At 40.5% G+C, this 19,445-nt stretch overlaps 1 protein-coding gene across 2 annotated transcripts; it reads left to right on the top strand.

The window, feature by feature from the left end:
* Positions 1 to 16,457: 16,457 nt before the first annotated feature.
* LOC107811348 (cytochrome P450 76A1-like) lies at positions 16,458 to 19,203 on the top strand. 2 transcript variants are annotated; one of them, XM_075222545.1, is made up of 5 exons: positions 16,458 to 16,790; positions 17,106 to 17,418; positions 17,501 to 17,844; positions 17,933 to 17,959; positions 18,438 to 19,203. In XM_075222545.1, the coding sequence occupies exons 1-5, from the start codon at positions 16,527 to 16,529 to the stop codon at positions 19,041 to 19,043; spliced, it is 1,554 nt and encodes a 517-aa protein (XP_075078646.1). In that variant the 5' UTR covers positions 16,458 to 16,526; the 3' UTR covers positions 19,044 to 19,203. The 2 variants fall into 2 exon arrangements, with proteins under 2 accessions (XP_075078646.1, XP_016491741.1); XM_016636255.2 differs by lacking the exon at positions 17,933 to 17,959 and having other exon boundaries at positions 16,459 to 16,790; positions 18,438 to 19,202.
* Positions 19,204 to 19,445: the final 242 nt, after the last annotated feature.

Here is a 19,445-nt window from a genome sequence, read left to right as displayed (position 1 = left end):
AACTTTCTTATCAGGCCATTGTGCAAATAACACCACAGCCTCTAGTTCTTCAATTGTTGTCTTGATATTTTTGTTTTCCTCTGGTTCTTGAATGGTATTTGGCCTTGAGTCCACGTTTGTTGCCCTTGTTTAGTTGAGGCCACTGGGTTCTGTGATTGCTATTTTTCTTTGTTTCTCGTACTTGAATCCGCTACAGAGTTGATGTTCCTGGATGTACGTTGGTCCCCACGGATTTGACATATCCCCATGGTGATGGAAATTTAATAACTTGATGCAAGGTTGATGGAACGACATCCATCTCGTGGATCCATGGTCTCCCAAGGATCATATTGTAAGCCATCTTTATATCTACTACCTGGAACTTTATATCTTTGACAACTTCTTCTGCAATGTAGTAAGTATTACCTCTCCTTTCGTCATGACATTGGATTTGTCGAATCCAGATAGAGTATGTGCCTTTGGTATTAATTTATCTTCGGCTTGCATCTCACGTAATACTCAGTACATCGTTATGAGGAGATAATACGCCATCCGCATCTACATCATCAAACGTAATGCTTTCTTCCTCTAAGACATGTTGCACCCGCTTCCCTTGGGTAATTGTGACTTTGGAAATTTTGTTGGCTACTGTGTATGTCACACCATTGATGTCTTCACCTCCACTTATAACGTTGATGGTCCTTTTGGGAGAAGGTAGTTTAGGGGGCTCCTGCCTATTCTTTATGTATGCTTGCTTACCTTTCTCACTGAATAACTCGGTGAGATAACCCTGTGTTAATAAATGATCAACTTCACTTTGTAAAAACCTACAGTCTGTCGTTTTATGCACGTGATCGTTGTGAAATTCGCATCAATGATCAGGATTGCGCTTGTTTGGATTCGATCTCATCTCTTTTGGCCATCGTACCTTGTCACCCATGCTTCTCAAAACAACTACGAGCTCGTAAGTGCTCACATTGAAATTATAACCGCCAAACCTCGCCTTTACCGGGTGATATAAGATGGTGATGTCATAATCCTTCAACAACTCTAACCACCTTCTTTGCCTCAAGTTCAACTCCTTTTGCTTGAATAAATACTGAAGACTCTTCTGATCCGTGAACACCTCACGCCACGCCATACAGATAGTGCCTCCAAATCTTCAATGCATGAACAATGGTTGCCAACTCTAAATCATGAACTGGATAGTTCTTCTCGTGGATCTTCAACTGCCTTGAAGCGTAGGCAATGACCTTGTTATCCTGCATCAACACTGTGCCAAACCCAATACGGGAAGCATCACAATAAACGGTATAAGGCCCTGAACCTATGGGAAAAACCAACACCGGTACCGTAGTCAGAGCTGTCTTGAGCTTATGAATGCTCGCCTCACACTCGTCCGACTATCTGAATTGGGCACCCTTCTAGGTCAACCTGGTCATCGGGGTTGCAATAGATAAGAACCCCTCCACGAACTGACGGTAGTAGACTGCCAATCCCAAGAAACCCCGAATATCTGAAGCTGATGCCGGTCTAGGCCAGTTCTTGACTGCCTCAATCTTCTTCGGATCAACCTGAATACCCTCTGCTGATACGACATGACCTAGGAATGCAACTGAACTCAACCAGAACTCACACTTCAAGAACTTAGCATATAACTGACTATCCTTCAGAGTCTGAAGAACCACTCTAAGATGCTGCTCGTGCTCCTCCTGGCTGTGGGAATATATCAAAATATCATCAATGAAGATTATCACGAACGAGTCCAAATAAGGCCTGAACACTCGGTTCATCAAATCCATAAAAGCTACTAGGGCATTTGTAAACCCGAATGACATAATCAAGAACTCATAATGAACGTACCGAGTGCGGAAAGCTATCTTAGGGACATCGGATGCCCTAATCCTCAACTGATGGTAGCCAGATCTCAAGCCAATATTTGAAAATACATTGGCACCCTGAAGCTGATCGAACAAATCATCAATCCTTGGCAGTGGATACTTATTCTTGATGGTGACCTTATTCAACTACCGGTAATCAATGCGCATTCTCATCGAACCATCCTTTTTCTTAACAAACAACACCGGCGCACCCTAAGGCAAAACGTTGGGTCTAATGAAACCCTTCTCAAGCAAGTCTTGCAACTATTCCTTCAACACTTTCAACTCCGACGGGGCCATGCGATACGGTGAAATAGAAATAGGCTGAGTGCCTGTAGCCAAATCAATAGAAAAGTCAATATCCTTGTCGGGCAGCATACCCGGCAGGTCTGAAGGGTATACCTCGGGAAACTCACAAACAACGGGCACAGAATCAATAGAGGGAACCTCCACACTAGAATCACGAACATAAGCTAAATAGGCCAAGCACCCCTTCTTGACCATATGTCGAGCCTTCACATAAGAAATAACGCTATGGGTAGAATGACCAGGAGTTCCTCTCCACTCTATATGAGGCATACCCGGTAAAGCTAAGGTCATAGTCTTGGCATGACAATCCAAGATAGCATGGTAAGGTGATAACCAGTCCATCCGCAATATAATATCGATGTCGACCATGTCTAGAAGCAACAAATCCACACGAGTCTCAAGACCCCCAATCATAACTATAATAACTACATCTGAAGCCTCACCCTCGGGTCTGGCTGGGAGAGCATAACATCGGGGCTGGGCCCCACTACTCTAAACTACCTCTTTGGGACAGCCTGCAGCTGGCTGGCCTCCACCTCTGGCGGCTTGAGATCTACCTCTAGGACCTTTACCTCCACCTCTAGCACCTCTACCCCCACCTCTAGCTGGATGGGCGGTCTGTGGAACATTTGGTGCCTGAACCATAGCATGAGAACCCTGATGCGGAGAACTACTCGAAGCTCGAGGGCAATACCTAGGAATGGGCCTCGTGTCGCCACAAGTAAAACAAGCCCTTGGCTACTAGGGCTGACAACCTTGAAAACTCTAAAGCGATGGTGCACTGAAGGACTGCTGATCAGAATACTACATCGGAGGACCACGGCTACCTGAAGCACCGTGAGAAACCTGAAGAGCTAATTGAAAGGGCCTAGGAGGATGGCCTCTACCATACGAATCTCTACCTCCAGACGAGGTACCACTGAATCTGCCTGAATGAAGGGGCCTCTTATTTGACCCATGACCCCCTCCTTGCGACAGAACCATCTCAACTCTATGGGCCACATTGGCCGCCTTCTGAAACGTGATCTTACTCCCAGCCTCCTTGGCCATCTGAAGATGAATCGGCTGAATAAGACCGTCGATAAACCTCCTCGCCCTCTCTCTCTTTCGGTAGGAAGTATGACAAGAGCATGGCGAGCTAAGTCGATGAACCTGGTCTCATACTGGGTGACCATCATAGAACCTTGCTGGAGGCGCTCAAACTAGCTCCGATAGGCTTCTCTCAGAGTCACGGGGAGAAACTTCTCCAGAAAGAATACTATAAACTGCTCCCAAGTCAAAGATGGTGACCCGACTGGCCTAGCTAAGCAATAATCTCTCCACCAAGTCTTGGCGGATCCAGACAAGCGAAATGTAGAAAAATCGACCCCATTGGTCTCAACAATGCCCATGTTCCTGAGAACCTCGTGGCAGTTGTCTAGATAATCCTGGGGATCCTCAGTAGATGCACCGCTGAAAGTAGTAGTAGAGAGCTTGGTGAACCTATCTAGTCTCCACAAAGCATCGGTGGACATAGCCTCTCCATCACTGGTCTAATCTGCCACACCCGGCTGTACTGCTCCAATTGGCTAAATCGCTGGAGTCTGAGTTTGAGGAGCTACATACTCCGAGGTGCGAGTAGAAGGAGTCTGGGACCCTCTTCCAGCCTGAGAAGTGGCTGGTGCTACAGAAAGTAAACCTGCTCAAGTGACACTCTCCATGAGGCCCACCAATGGGACCAGAGCATCCTGAAGAACTGGGGTAGCAATAAACCCCTCTAGGACCTGAGCTGGGCCCACCGGAACTGTTGGGGCCGAAACCTCCTCCTCAAAATCAACTTGAGGTTCCGCCACTGGTGCTGCTGCTCGGGGTTGAACTCTGTCCCTACCTCGGCTTCTAGTATAGCCTCTCCTTCTGCCCCTAGTGGAAGCTGCTGCTGCGGGCTTGGGCTGCTGGGCGGTAGACGAGGAAGCGCGTGTTATCGCCATCTGCGAAAGAATGAAGTAGAAATTCAGTCAGTATTGGGAAAACAGAACCGCACGACAATAAAGAACAAATGTGAAGTTTTCCTAACTCTGTAGCCTCTAAGGGATAAATACAGACGTCTCTATACCGATCACTCAGACTCTACTAAGTTTATCTATGAACTGTGAGACCCATGTAACCTAGAGCTATGATATCAACTTGTCATAACTCGAATTTCTCACCCTCGGGAGTTGTGATGGCACCTACTAATGGGAGCTAGGCAAGCCAAACCTTAATTACCTACTACACTTTCATATTGCTTCTTTTAAAACAAACACAATGTGATAACATGATAACATCGGAAGTCAACAGTAACAAAACTTAAAACAACGTCTATTACAAATCTTAAACTTTAATTACCCCAAAATCTGGTGTCATAGTATCACAGACTGTCTAAGAGTTACTACATACAAGGTCTGAAGAAATAACAACACACTGTTTCTGAAGTATGAAAAATGAAATAGGAAATAGAGATAGAGGGAGACGTCAGGGCCTACAGACGCATGCAGGTCTACCTTGGGTCTCCGAGTGGACTGAAGAAAGCCCTCCAACTACTGTCCGAAAGCTGCTCCGGGATCTGCACACAGTGCAGAGTGTATTATCAGTATAACCGACTCCATGTGCTGGTAAGTGCATGGCCTAACCTCGGCAAAGTAGTGACGAGGCTAGGACCAGACTCCAGATAACCTGTGCAGTTATATAATATATGACAGAAAAGTAAACAGATAATAAGCAATTAGAGATAGGGAAGGGGAACATGCTTCGGGGGTAGATGACAAAACAAAATAACAAGAAATAACAAGGAAGCTAACAATATAACTTCTAACACAGATAAAGAAAAGTAAAGACAACTTTCACTTTTAGTTTCCATCTTATTGCAGGCGTGGAACCCGATCCCATTTCTCATATCTTGTGGTAGGCGTACCACCCGCTCCCATTTCATCATATCTTGTGGTAGGCGTACCACCCGTTCCCAGTTCATAATATCTTGTAGTAGGTGTACCACTCGCTCCCATTTCATTATCTTGTGGTAGGCGTACCACCCGCTCCCATTTCATAATATCTTGTGGTAGGCGTACCACCCGCTCCCATTTCATAATATCTTATGGTAAGCATACTACCCGCTCCAATTTCATAATCTTGTGGTAGACGTACCACCCGCTCCCATTTCAGTAAATCTTGAGGTAAGCGTAACATCCGCTTCCAGTTACAAGTCAACAATAATCACAATAAATCCCGGCAAGGGAACAAATACTATAAAAATAAACATCCCAGCAATGGATCATTAATATCAAACAAACATCCTGGCAAGGGAACAATGGTGATAATAACATATGAAGCGCAGTAAACCACAACAAAGTCATAACAGTTACAATACAAGACTCACGGGCATGCTTGACACCAACGTATAGATACTCGTCACCATGCCTATACGTCGTACTCCACAATTAGCATGTAGCAAATAAGACACAACTCCTAATCCCTCAAGCTAAGGTTAGACCAAACACTTACCTCGATGCCACGATCCGGCTATCAATTATAGCTTTACCCCTTGATTCCACCACCAATCCGCTCGAATCTAGTCACAAGTTACTTAATTACACCAATAAGTGCTAAATGAATCAACCCCAATGCATGAAAATGAATTTTTCCAAAGTTTTACCCAAAAAAGTAAAAATCACCCCCAAGCCCACGTGGTCGAAACCCGAGGTTCGGACCAAAACCCGATTACCCATTCCCCCACGAATCCAAATATATAATTTGTTATGAAATCGGACCTCAAATTGAGGTCCAAATCCCTAATTTTAGGAAAACCTAGGTTCTACCCAAAACACCCAATTTCCCTCATGAAAATCTTTGATTTGAAGTTGAAATCATATTAAAAGATGTAAAGGAGTAAAGAAAATAAGTTAGAAATCACTTACTAACGTTTTAGAGAAGAAAGATTGTTTGAAAAATCGCCTCTTATGTTTTTGGGGTTTTGAAAAGTGAAAAATAGCTGAAATTCCCATTTATTTATTTCCCTCTTAGACCCTAAGTGCGGACTGCATCAAATGGACTGCGGCCACACAGCCTCCACCACAGACCGCATAAAGGCGACCGCGGCCGCGCTGGCTCCTCCCTGAAGACCTGCAGTTCAGCACCCTGTGCGGACCGCACAAAGACGACTGCGGCCGCACAGCTTCCACCGCGGACCGCACAAAGGCGACCACGACCGCGCTGGCCCCTCCACGGTTTCACGCAAGTTCTCGCGAACTGCACTAAAAGGGTTTAGAGACCTGCAACATCTGACTTTCTAAGTGTAAGGCATCCCGGAACCTACTCGAAACTCACCCGAGTCTTCGAAACTCCAGCCCAAGTATACACATAACCTCACAAACATCCTACAGACATATTCGTGTAATCAAGTTACCAAAATATCATCACGAGCATCGAATTATACCTCGAGATCAATGATATTTCTCAAAACTCTTTTAAACATCAAATTTCTCCATTAAGGTCCGGATCATGTCAAGCGACGTCCGTTTTTAGCCAAATTTCACAGGAATGACTCAAGTCATATATAAGACCTATATCGGGCGCCAGAACCAAAATACGGGTTTGATACCATTGCTTTCTAATCAGTTTTCATTTCAAATTTCCTTAAACAATTTCTGAAAATAATTTCACTTAAAAATTCATTTCTTGGGCTTGGACCTCGGAATTCGATTCTGGGCATACGCCCAAGTCCCATATTTTTCTACGGACCCTCTAGGACCGTTGAATCATGGATTCGGGTCCGTTTAACCAAAATGTTGACCGAAGTCAAATTTATTCATTTTAATATCAAAACTTAGCATTTTTCACAGATTTTCATATTTAAGCTTTCCAGCTACACGCCCGAACTATGTACGCAAATCAAGGAGACTCTAATGAGGTTTTCAAGGCCTCGAAGACACAGAACTTAACTGAAAGCAAGTGATGACCATTTGGGTCATCACGGTTTTTAGGCATCGAAACACTGAATTTGTTTTTAAAACAAGTGATGACCTTTTGGGTCATCACATCCTCCACCTCTAAAACAACCGTTCGTCCTCGAACGGACATAAGAAGGAAGTACCTTAGTCGGGAAAAAGATGGGGATAACGGCTCCGCATATCGAACTCGGACTCCCAGGTCGATGCATCAGAAAGCTGACCTCTCCACTGAACACGAATAGAAGGGAAACTCCTCAACATCAACTGACAAACCTGCCTGTCTATAGTAGCTATCGGCTCATCCTCATAAGACAAGTCCTTATCCAACTAGACAGTGCTGAAGTTTAACACGTGGGATGGATCGCCGCGATACTTCTGAAGCATGGACACGTGAAACACTGGATGCACGGCTGATAAACTCGGTGGCAATGGAAGTCTGTAAGCCACCTACCCTACTCGATCAAGAATATCAAACGGGCCAATGAACCTAGGGCTAAGCTTGCCCCTCTTTCCAAATCTCATCACACCCTTCATAGGTGACACCCAAAGCAATACCTGCTCACCAACCATGAATGCCAAATCACAAGCCTTACGGTTGGCATAACTCTTTTGCTTGGACTAAGCTGTACGAAGCCTATCCTAAATGATCCTGACCTTGTCCAAGTCATCCTGTACCAGATCCATACCCAATAACCGAGGCTCTCCCAGCTCAAATAATCCAACAAGAGACCGACACTGCCTACCATACAAAGCCTCATAAGGAGCCATCTGGATACTCGACTGGTAGCTGTTGTTATAGGCAAACTCTGCTAAAGCAAGAACTGATCCCACGAGCCTCCAAAGTCAATGACATAACCTCGGAGTATATCCTCCAAAATCTAAATAGTTCGCCGGACTGCCCTTTCATCTGAGAATGAAATACTATGCTCAACTCAACCCGTGTGTCAAACTCTCGCTGGACTGCTCTCCAGAAATATGAGGTAAACTGCGTACCTCGATCCAAAATGATATACACGGGCACACCATGAAGGCGAACAATCTCCCGAATATAGATCTTAGCTAAATTCTCTGAAGAATAGGAGACTGCCACAGGAATGAAATATGCTAATTGGTCAGCATATCAACAATAACCCACACTACATCAAACTTCCTCTGAGTCCGTGGGAGTCCAACAACGAAGTCCATAGTGATACGTTCTCATTTCCACTCAGGAATCTCAATCTTCTGGAACAAACACCGGGCCTCTGATGCTCGTACTTAACCTACTGACAGTTCAAACACCGAGCCACATGTGCAACAACGTCCTTCTTCATTCTTTGCCACCAATAATGTTGCCGCAAATCCTGATTCATCTTAGTGGAGCCCGAATGAATAGAGTACCAAGAACTATGGGCCTCCTCTAAAATTAACTCTAGAAGCCCATCCACATTAGGCACACAAACTCGACCCTGCAATCTCAAAACTCCATCATCACCTATGGTAACCTGCTTGGCACCTCCGCGTTGTACCGTGTCTCTAAGGACACACAAATGAGGATCATCAAACTACCAATCTCGGATATGCTCCAATAATGAAGAACGAGCGACTGTGCAAGCTAATACATGGCTGGGCTCAGAAATATCCAACCTCACGAACTGATTGGCCAAAGCCTAAACATCCAAAGCAAGCGGTCTCTCACCGACCGGAATATAAGCAAGACTGCCCATACTGGATGACTTCCTACTCAAAGCATCGGTTACCACATTGGCCTTTCCCAGATGGAATAAGATGGTGATATCATAGTCTTTCAACAACTCCAACCACCTTCTCTGCCTTAAGTTTAGCTCCTTCTGCTTGAACAAGTACTGTAGACTCTTGTGATCCCTGAACACCTCACATGCCACGCCATACAGATAATGCCTCCAAATCTTCAACGCGTGAACAATGGCTGCTAACCCCAAATCATGAACCGGATAGTTCTTCTTATGAATCTTCAACTGCCGCAAAGCATAAGCAATGACCTTACCATCTTACATCAATACCGCACTAAGTCCAATATGAGATGCATCACAATAAACGTTATATGGTCTTGAACCTGTAAGTAAAACCAATACTGGTGCCATAGTCAAAGCTGTCTTGAGTTTTTGAAAGCTCGCCTCACACTTGTTCGACCACCTGAACTAGGCACCCTTCTAGGTCAACCTAGTCATCGGGGCTACGATATATGAAAACCCCTCCACAAACCGACGATAATAGCCTTCCAACCCCAAGAAACTCCGGATCTCTGTAGTTGATGCGGGTCTAGGCCAGTCCTTGACTGCCTCTATATTCTTTGGATCTGCCTGAATACCCTCTGCTAAAGCAATATGACCCAAGAAAGAAACTAACTCAACTAGAACTCACACTTTGAAAACTTAGCATACAACTGACTATCTCTCAAAGTTTGAAGAACCACTCTCAGATGCTGCTCGTGCTCCTCCCGACTGTGGGAATAGATCAAAATATCGTCAATGAAGACTATCACGAACGAATCCAAGTAAGGCTTGAACACTTTGTTCATCTAATCCATAAAAGTTGTTGGGTCATTTGTCAACCCGAATGACATCACCAAGAACTCATAATGCCCGTACCGAGTGCGGAAAGCTATCTTAGGGACATCGAATGCCCTAATCCTCAACTGATGGTAGCAAGATCTCAAGTCAATCTTCAAAAATACCTTGGGACCCTGAAACTGATCAAACAAATCATCAATCCTCGGCAATGGATACTTATTCTTGATTGTAACCTTGTTCAACTACCGGTAATCTATACACATTCGCATCGATCCATCCTTCTTCTTAGAAAACAACACCGGTGCACCCCAAGGCGAAACACTAGGTCTAATGAAACCTTTTTCAAGTAAGTCTTTCAACTGCTCCTTCAAATTTTTCAACTCAGGTGGGGCCATACGATACAACGAAATAGAAATAGGCTGGGTGCCCGTAGCCAAATCAATTCAGAAGTCAATATCCCTGTTGGGTGGCATACCCGGCAGGTTTGAAGGAAATACCTTAGGAAACTCACGAACGACAGGCACAAAGTCAATAGAAGGAACCTTGGCACTAGAATCACGAGCATATGCCAAATAGGCCAAACATCCTTTCTCGACCATACGCCGAGCCTTCATATAAGAGCTAACACTACGGGTAGGATGACCAGGAGTCCCTCTCCACTCTAAATGAGGTAAACCAAGGCTAAGGTCACAGTTTTGGCATGACAGTCCAGGATGCATGGTAAGGTGATAATCAGTCCATCCCTAATATGACATCAAAATCAACCAGGTCCTGAAGTAACAAATCTACACGAGTCTCAACACCCCCAATCACAACTATACATGAATGATGGACACAATCTACCATAAAAGAATTCACCCATCGGTGTAGACACATAACCAGGAGCACTTAAAGAGTCACTAGGCATGACCAGATACAATGCAAAATAAGATGACACATAGGAGTATCTAGATCCTAGATCAAATAAAACTGAAGCATCTCTGCTACAAACCAAAACAGTACTTGTACCTCCACCTCTAGCACCTTTACCTCCACCTCTAATACCTCTACCTCCACCTCTAGTTGGCTGAGCGGGCTGAACGACTCCTTCAATGAGCCTCCCCACTCTCTCTCTCTTTCAGTGGGAAGTATAAGAAGAGCATGACCGGTCAAATCAATAAACCTGGTCTCGTACTAAGAAACATTCATAGAACTCTGCTGGAGACGCTCAAACTGCCTTGGATAGATCTCTCTTTGAGTGACAGGAAGAAACTTCTCCAGAAATAACTGAGAAAACTGATCCCAAGTCAAAGCTGGTGCCCAAACTAGTCTAGCCAAACAATAATCTCTCCAACAAGTATTGGAGGATCCAGACAAGCAAATATTAGCAAAGTCAACCCCATTGGTCTCCACTATCCCCATGTTCCTGAGAACCTCGTGACTGCTGTCTAAATAATCCTGGGGATCCTCAGAAGATGTACCGCAGAAAGTGGTTGTGAAGAGCTTGGTGAAACTTATCCAACCTCCACAAAGCCTTCGAAGACGTAGCTGATCTATCACCAGTATATGCTATTGCTCGGCTGAAGAAGTGGTACGTGATCTCGCCATTAGTGAAAGGACAAAAGTAGAGGTTTCAATTTAGCATTGAGAGAACAAAATCGAATGACAGAGAAGAATAGAAATGCAACTTTTCCTAACTCTGTAGCCTTTGGGGGATAAATACAAACGTCTTCGTACTGATCCCTCGGACTCTACTAAGTTTGTCTGTGAGTTATGAGACCTATGTAACCTAGAGCTCTGATACAACTTGACACGACCCGGATTTTCCACCATCAGGAGTCGTGATGGCGCCTAGTAGTGAAAGCTAGGCAAGCTAACTAACCGAACTATTTACCTTGTTTACATTTTTAAGACAATAACAGTTAAGAGCCAACAATTAGATAACAACAAAATTGAATAAGCAGAAGGCTGCATTGTAAGGTTTTAATAATACTACTAATACCAATCCATAACAAATCTACCCAAGACTGGTATCACAACTTCATAAAATGTCTAGGAGTATTACAAATAAGGGTATGAAGGAAATACATACAACACTGTCTCTGGAAATACATGAATGAAATAGGAATAGTAGATAGGAGGAGACGCCAAGTCTTACGGACGCTTGCAGGACTACCTCGGGTCGCCTAATGAACACGAAACATCAATCTCACTACGGTCCGAAGTATACAACACTGGGAGCTTTACAAAAGAGTGTAGAGTGTAGTATCAGCACAACCGACCCCATATGCTAGTAAGTGCCTGGCCTAACCCAGTCGAAGTAGTGACGAGGCTAGGACAAGGCTACCAACTAAACTTGTGCAGTTAAAGCATATATATAGCAAGTAATAATAAAGGAAACTAGAAGTTAAAGAAGGGAAGGGGACATGTTGTGGGGGAGTACAATCTACTAATAGTAACTCGGGAGAAAAGCATAAAGAATAAGGAAACAGTAACAAATCAATATCCATTTTTATCTTTTATTGTTGCGGCGTGCAACCCAATCCAAATCATAAAATACTATTGCGGCATGCAACCCGATCCATATCATATATCGCTGTTGCGGCATGCAACCCGATCCAATCACGATATTGTTGCGACGTGCAACCCGATCCAAATATAATATTGTTGCGGCGTGCAACCCGATCCAAATATAATATTGTTGCTGCGTGCAACCCGATCCCAATATATAATTCAACACCAATCACAAAGGAGCCCCGACAAGGGAATAATAAGGGAACAATAATATCCCAACAAGGGAATCAATAACATCTTAATAAAATCAAGTAACAACATAAAATCAGTAAATAAACGTAAAGGACAACATAACTCAATTATCAGCAAGATTCAAGAAAATCAAGGACAAGTGCACGGAATCACCCTTCGTGCTTTAACACTCTCTTACCAAGACAATAATCACAAGAAATAAGGGCAAGGAAATAAATGAAATCACAATAAAATCCCGGCAAGGGAACAATATAAAAAATCCTCTTCTCTTTTCCTTTTCACATGTACTTCACAACTCACTTCACAACTTGAGCCAATGCTCTATAGGGTTCAATTGCCAATTATACTTCCACAATTCATTTTACAACTTGAGCCAACGCTCTTCAATATTCAAATACCAATATTACTTCCCCGAGCCTTGCTCAACAATAGAAATCATCAGAAAAGGCATGAATAATACAAAAGGAGTCACATTAATCATAGTATAAGACTCACGGGCATGCTTGACACCAACGTGTAGATACTCCTCACCATGCCTATACATCGTACTCAACAAATAACACATATCAAATAGGACGCAACTCCTAATCCCTCAAGCTAAGGTTAGACCAAACACTTACCTCGATGCCACGAACACAACTCAAGCCTCAACTATCGCTTTACCTCTTGATTCCACCGCCAACCCGCTCGTATATAGCCACAAGTTATTTAATTATATTAATAATTGCTAAATGAATCAATTCTAATGCATGAAAATAAGTTTTCTAAAGTTTTTCCCAAAAAGTCAAAAATCGAGGCCCGCTTGGTCCAAACCCGAAATTCGAACCAAAATCCGATTACCCATTCACCCATGAGCCCGGATATATAATTGGTTTTGGAATGCAACCTCAATTTGAGGTCTAAATCACCCAAATTTCAATATTCTTAGGTTTTTCCCAAAGTTCCCAATTCCACCATGAAAACCCTAGATTCTATGATGAAATCTTGTAGAAAGAAGTTAAGGAGTAAAGAAAATGAGTTAGAAATCATATACTAATGTTTTGGAAAAGAAAGGTTGTTTGAAAAATCGCCTCTCATGTTTTTAGGGTTTTGAAAAATGAAAAATAACTAAAAATTCTGTTTAAATATACCCCTCTCAGACCCTCTGTGCGGACCGCACAAAAAGGAGTGTGGTCGCGGAGCTCGCAATGTTGAATGCAGTGCCATACTTTAGTATTTTGGCCATAACTTTCTCTACATATGTCTAAATTGTTATTTCTTTACCTATCTGGCAACTAGACACGAAGAGCTACAATTTTTATTTTTGAATCATCTCAAAATTCCTTGTAGATCAAAAGATACAGGCTTCCGAAGTCAGACTAGTGAATCTGCGGATTCTTTCTCACCTCTACGGTCAGCACAAAATCTTTGCGGACCGCACTGGCGGGTTCAGAGATCTGTAACATCTCTGAACCTACAACAGCTATGTTTTAAGCCTAAAACATCCCGGAACCTACCCGAAACTCACTCAAGCCCTCAGGACTTCAAACCAAATGTACATACTAACTCAAAAACATCATATGGACCTACTCGTGCGATCACATCATCTAAATAACATGTAAAACCATGAATTAAACCTCAAAACTCATCATTTTTATAAAGAACACTTAAAGTTCATAACTCTTCAACCGGAAGTCCAACTCACTCAAATAGACTCCATTCTTCACCAAATTTCATAGTTATCATTCAAATTCTATAACAAGTTTCTACCGGGCTCCGGAACCAAAATACGGGCCCGACACCAATGGTTTCAAACATTAATTCTTTTCTTCATTTCTTAGATATTTCAGCAAAACAATTTCTTTCAAAAATTGATTCCTAAGGCTTGGGACCCCGGAGTTCATTTTCGGGCATATGCCCAAGTCCCATATTTTACTGCGGACCTCCCGGAATCGTCGGAACACAGATCCAGGGTCCATTTGCTCAAAATATTGACCAAAGTCAACCAAAATCAAAATTTTAACTCTAGAAATTTTCTATTTCTCATCTTTTCACATAGAAGGCTTTCCGTATATATGTCCGGACCACGCATGTAAATCAAGGTTAGGTAAAAGGGAGGTTTTTAGGCCTCAAAATACTGAATTTGTTTTTAAAACATCACAAAAAATTACCCTTATATACGTATCCCTAAATAGTCTTTTACTTCTCACATTAAATTATGCTGCAATATTTAATTAAGGGTAGTTTAGTCACACTAACCATTTTTGTCTATAATTTAGTATTTTCTTAATGGGCGTGCCCAAAGCAAATTGATTACTTATTGTGGACCGTACGGAGTATATAAGAGTCTAAATTAATAATATTCAACCTTCATTAATAAACAGTATTCCTCGGTTTACGCAAAAAACAATACCACTATAAGAATCGAAATATCTAGTTTTTAGTAGGGGTGTACAAATCGAATCGGAAAATCGTACCAAACCAAAAAATTAAATCAAACCGATTAAAAAACCCGGCGAGGTTTGGTTTGATTTGGTTTGGTATTGAGAAAAAAAATTTCGAACCAAACCGACATATAAGCATATAATTTTTATATATACTTTTAAGATTTTATATAGAATTTTCTTTGAAAATGTCTACACATATTTGAGATTCTCTTATGGTATATAATATATTAATATAATATGAAATACTCCATATTTATTAATCAAGTTCTACTGAAATGTGTCAATCTCTTTGTTCTTCCATATTCATATGTCAAGTATTAAATTCATATATCTTTTTTGAATTTGAAGAGGTTATTATTATTTAGCTATTATATTAGTGTTTATGTCTAATTACTAAGTTCGGTTAAACTTGAAAGTGTACATCAACGAAAAATTATTGTGAGACGACTAAAAAATAACTATCATGTGTTACTAAGAAAATTCTCCCGTAAGAATATTTTAATAGATAATATGTTTGTAATTTTTTAAATTTTTACTAAATATATATTTACTTATAAAAAATTAATAAAGTAAGATTGAAGTAATATATAAGTAACAAAAAATCCGAAAAACCCGACAAAATCGATCCAATCCAACCCGATATAGTTAGTTTAGTTTGATTTTGATAAAAACCAAACTAACCCGGTCCATATACACCCCTATTTTTTATTTAATGGACGGTGGGGGTGACTTATATTTTAGTGGGTATATTAACTTTTTTGTTCTCATTACCTAACAATGACCAATTATTTAATTTGTTCATACTTCTTAATGAGATGTGTTATAATCCTAAAATATTCCAATTGAATATATGTTCCAGCTTTGCATATCTCCAAGGAGTTTATTAACGTCAATTGCTCTCAACTGCCAGTGGAGTAAAGAGTATTGAAATATCTGTTATATTTCTAATAAATAAATTAAAAAGATTGTAATAATTAATATGGTTAATTTTATTATTAACTAATGTTAAAATATAAATTCTTAATATGTATGAAAACAACGAAAAAAATTATTGAAGGAAAATATAAATTATTGAGCATCTGTTCTCTGTTGGAAAACAAAGACTGTATATTGTGTTTATTTAATTGAAGAAGTAAACTATAGTACAAATTTGTATAAGAACAGTACAAGTAGATCCCATATAATTATTGTATCGGTGGAATGTACTTTAACGTTTCATTTAAAAATAGACGCAACATCTAAAAATATCAGAAAAGAAATTAAGTAGGATAAAAAATTTGAGACACCAAAAGCCAGTTAGCTAGGTCAAGAAAGTCGACTTTGTACTCTAGAATATTTCAATAAAATAATAGTTACCAAAGAGGATTGTACTCTTTTATTTTTAACGACAAGTTTCGGGTTCGAACCTTGGGTGTAGAATCGCTTTTATTAGGAAGCATGTTACCGCTACTATGAAACTTCTCGACATAAATCTGAGATTAGTTGGACCCCAATACAAATACCGAACACCGGGTACTAAAAAAAATAAAAAATAATAGTCATCCTGTGACCTATGCAAGTATTTTGGGGATGCAATAATAGCTAAATGTGTCCTCATAAATGATTATTTAAGTGACACCACATTAAGTGTGCACAAAATAACAAAAGCAAAGACTCAATCATCTCATCATCTTCTCCTCCCCAAAATCTAGAGAAATGGAGTTGGAATGGAGCTACATTTTTTGGTCATCCATCATCATTTTACCAGCTTTTATTCTATTAATTACCAAAAATAAATCATCTTTTTCTAACGTAAAGCTACCTCCAGGTCCTCCTGGTTTACCAATTGTTGGTAACATGTTTGATCTTGCTGGATCAGAGCCATACAAGAAAGTTGCCAATTTGAAACAAAAATATGGCCCTATTGTATGGTTAAAGATTGGGTCCTCAATGAACACAATAGTCGTTCAAACAGCACAGGTAGTCAGAGGTGGAATCAGAATTTTTAGTTTACGGGGTTGTGAATTACCATCCATTTTGCTTACAGGGTTCTGAATAGATTATTTATACATATTAAATGATCTTTTAATACAAATACATGATTTGGTTCTGTTGAACTCCAGTGGCGTAGCCACATACATTGGAAGGCTGATCAACAAACGGCCTTCATCGAAAAATTATACTATATGTATATATGTAGAAACTTATATTATGTATATTAAATTTTGAACACTTTTGCGAAATTTCTGATTTCACTGTCGAACCCGTAACTATAATGGTTGCTCCCCCCTGCAGGCAGCTGCTGAATTATTCAAGAACCATGATGTTACCTTTGCAGACAGGAACATAGTTGATGTCAATCTTGCACATAATTTCTATCAAGTGTCAATGGCTTTAGCCCCATATGGCAATTATTGGCGATTGCAAAGGCGGATATGCACTGTGGAAATGTTTGTTAACAAAAGGATAAATGAAACCGTGCAAATTAGGCGAAAATCCATGGATAAAATGCTTCAATGGATCGAAAAACAATCGAATTTGGAAAATGTTGATCGAAGCGGGATTGAAGTAACACGTTATGTGTTCCTCGCATCGTTTAATATGCTAGGTAAGTTGATAAAATGTTATACTTTATTTATATTTGTTTCGTGATTGCAGTTTAATATTTCGTACTGAAAAAAAAATGCTAGGTAATTTGATGTTGTCTAAGGACTTGGCGGATCCGGAGTCAGAAAAAGGGTCAGAGTTCTTTAAAGCCATGACTGGAATTATGGAGTGGTCTGGTGTTCCAAATATTTCAGACATATTTTCATGTCTTAAGAGGTTTGACATACAAGGTTTAAGAAAGAAAATGGAACGTGACATGGGAAAGGCTAAAGAAATTACTTTTGGATATCTTAAGGAACGAATTGAAGAAAGACAAAAAGGTGGAGAAAAGAGGAAAGATTTGATGGATGTGTTGCTTGATTTTGAGGGCAATGGAAAAGATGAACCAGCCAAATTATCGGAACATGAGATCACAATGACTATAATGGTAAGTTTTTTAAAGCCTTCGAATTACTCATTTTACTCTTATAGGTAAAGTTGGAGCAACAATAAAATTGTTTCCGTTTGACTTATAGGTTAAGGATTTGAGCCGTAAGCATAGTGTAAGTTGTCTACATTATACTTGAGGTGCGGCCTTTCCATACCCTACGTGAACATGGAATATTTTGTGTATCAGACTGCCCTTTTAGATTTTAAAGTGAGATTATAAATACACCCAACATGTTCGATACTTCGGTTTGATTTTTAAGAACTTTGATTTGGTACTTTAGTTTCAATTGGATATACCGATACCAAACAGTAGTTAGCTCGATTCGATTCGATATTTCTTGTTGTGTTCGGTTCGATTCGGTTCTTCGATATGCTGGACTATTTATTATATGTATAGTTGAGCAAATTGCTATATGGTCCATAATTTACTCAATTCACCTCCTAAAAGATTACTCTTCTATGTTTAGTTGGACTTGAATTTGGCCCCTTATGTTTATATATATGTATCAATTTGGACATATGTTTTTCTAATATATTAAGGTTATAAATTCTACTCTTATCCTGAAATTTACTCTACATATGAAATTATAGGAAATGTTTCTAGCCGGAACAGAGACGACTAGCAACAGCGTAGAGTGGGCATTAACTGAGCTTTTGCGCAATCCAGAAGCAATGGTAAAAGTGAAAGCAGAAATTTTAGAAGTAGTAGGCCCAAATAGGAAGTTTGAAGAGTGTGACATAGACAATTTGCCATATATGCAAGCCGTGCTAAAAGAATCGCTACGTTTACATCCTCCCCTACCTTTCTTGATTCCAAGAAGAGCAATTGAAAATACAAAGTTCATGGGGTACGACGTACCAAAAGGCACTCAATTATTGGTAAATGCTTGGTCAATTGGACGAGATCCTGAATGTTGGGACGATCCTTTTGAGTTCAAACCCGAGAGGTTTCTTGGCTCAAACGTAGACGTTAAGGGACAGAATTACGAGTTAATTCCATTTGGTGCAGGTAGAAGGATGTGCGTTGGCCTTTCTTTAGGTCATCGTATGATGCATTTCGCGTTTGGATCATTGCTACATGAATTCAATTGGGAGCTTCCTGGTAATGTTACTCCTAAATACATGAACATGGACGAGAGCATGGGAATTACAGCAAGAAAAAAGCAACCTTTGAAAGTGATTCCAAAAAGAGCTTGAAATTATAATTTTATTTCTAATGTTCCTTTGGTTGAAAGCTGTTTTGAGCTTAGTACAGTAGATATTGTTATTCCAAAACAAGTTTATAAGTTTCTGAAAAGGCTTCTATCATAAAATAAATAAAGTAGGTAACCGATCTATTCTTGCAAAATTTATTTAAATTTGGCCAGAAGTTAAATAACGACTCGAAATGATTCTCTGTACAAATATTTACGACCCAATTCTAAAGGGCGTAATTGGCACTTAGCGAGCAACTACTCACACCAAACGAACCGTTATTCATCTTATAGCCTGTTTGGCCAAACCAGAAAAATCAGCTTATTTTAAGAAGTGTTTTTTTTTCAAAAATACTTTTGCTGAGAAGCAATTTGTGTTTGGTTAATTAATTTAAAAAGAACTTCT

The sequence above is a fragment of the Nicotiana tabacum genome, chromosome 10 (genome assembly GCF_000715075.1).
Source record: "Nicotiana tabacum cultivar K326 chromosome 10, ASM71507v2, whole genome shotgun sequence".
In the NCBI taxonomy this organism is placed as follows: Eukaryota; Viridiplantae; Streptophyta; class Magnoliopsida; order Solanales; family Solanaceae; genus Nicotiana; species Nicotiana tabacum.
The sequence above is the reverse complement of the archived record's forward strand: the minus strand, read 5'-3'. Positions and strand labels throughout refer to the sequence as shown.

Excerpts from the sequence above, each read along its gene's own strand:
- LOC107811348 (XM_075222545.1), top strand. The coding sequence starts at position 16,527 with ATGGAGTTGGAATGGAGCTACATTTTTTGGTCATCCATCATCATTTTA. Across the intron at positions 17,845-17,932 it reads AGATCACAATGACTATAATG|GTTAAGGATTTGAGCCGTAA; the intron begins GTAAGTTTTTTA and ends TTTGACTTATAG. Across the intron at positions 17,960-18,437 it reads ATTTGAGCCGTAAGCATAGT|GAAATGTTTCTAGCCGGAAC; the intron begins GTAAGTTGTCTA and ends ATGAAATTATAG.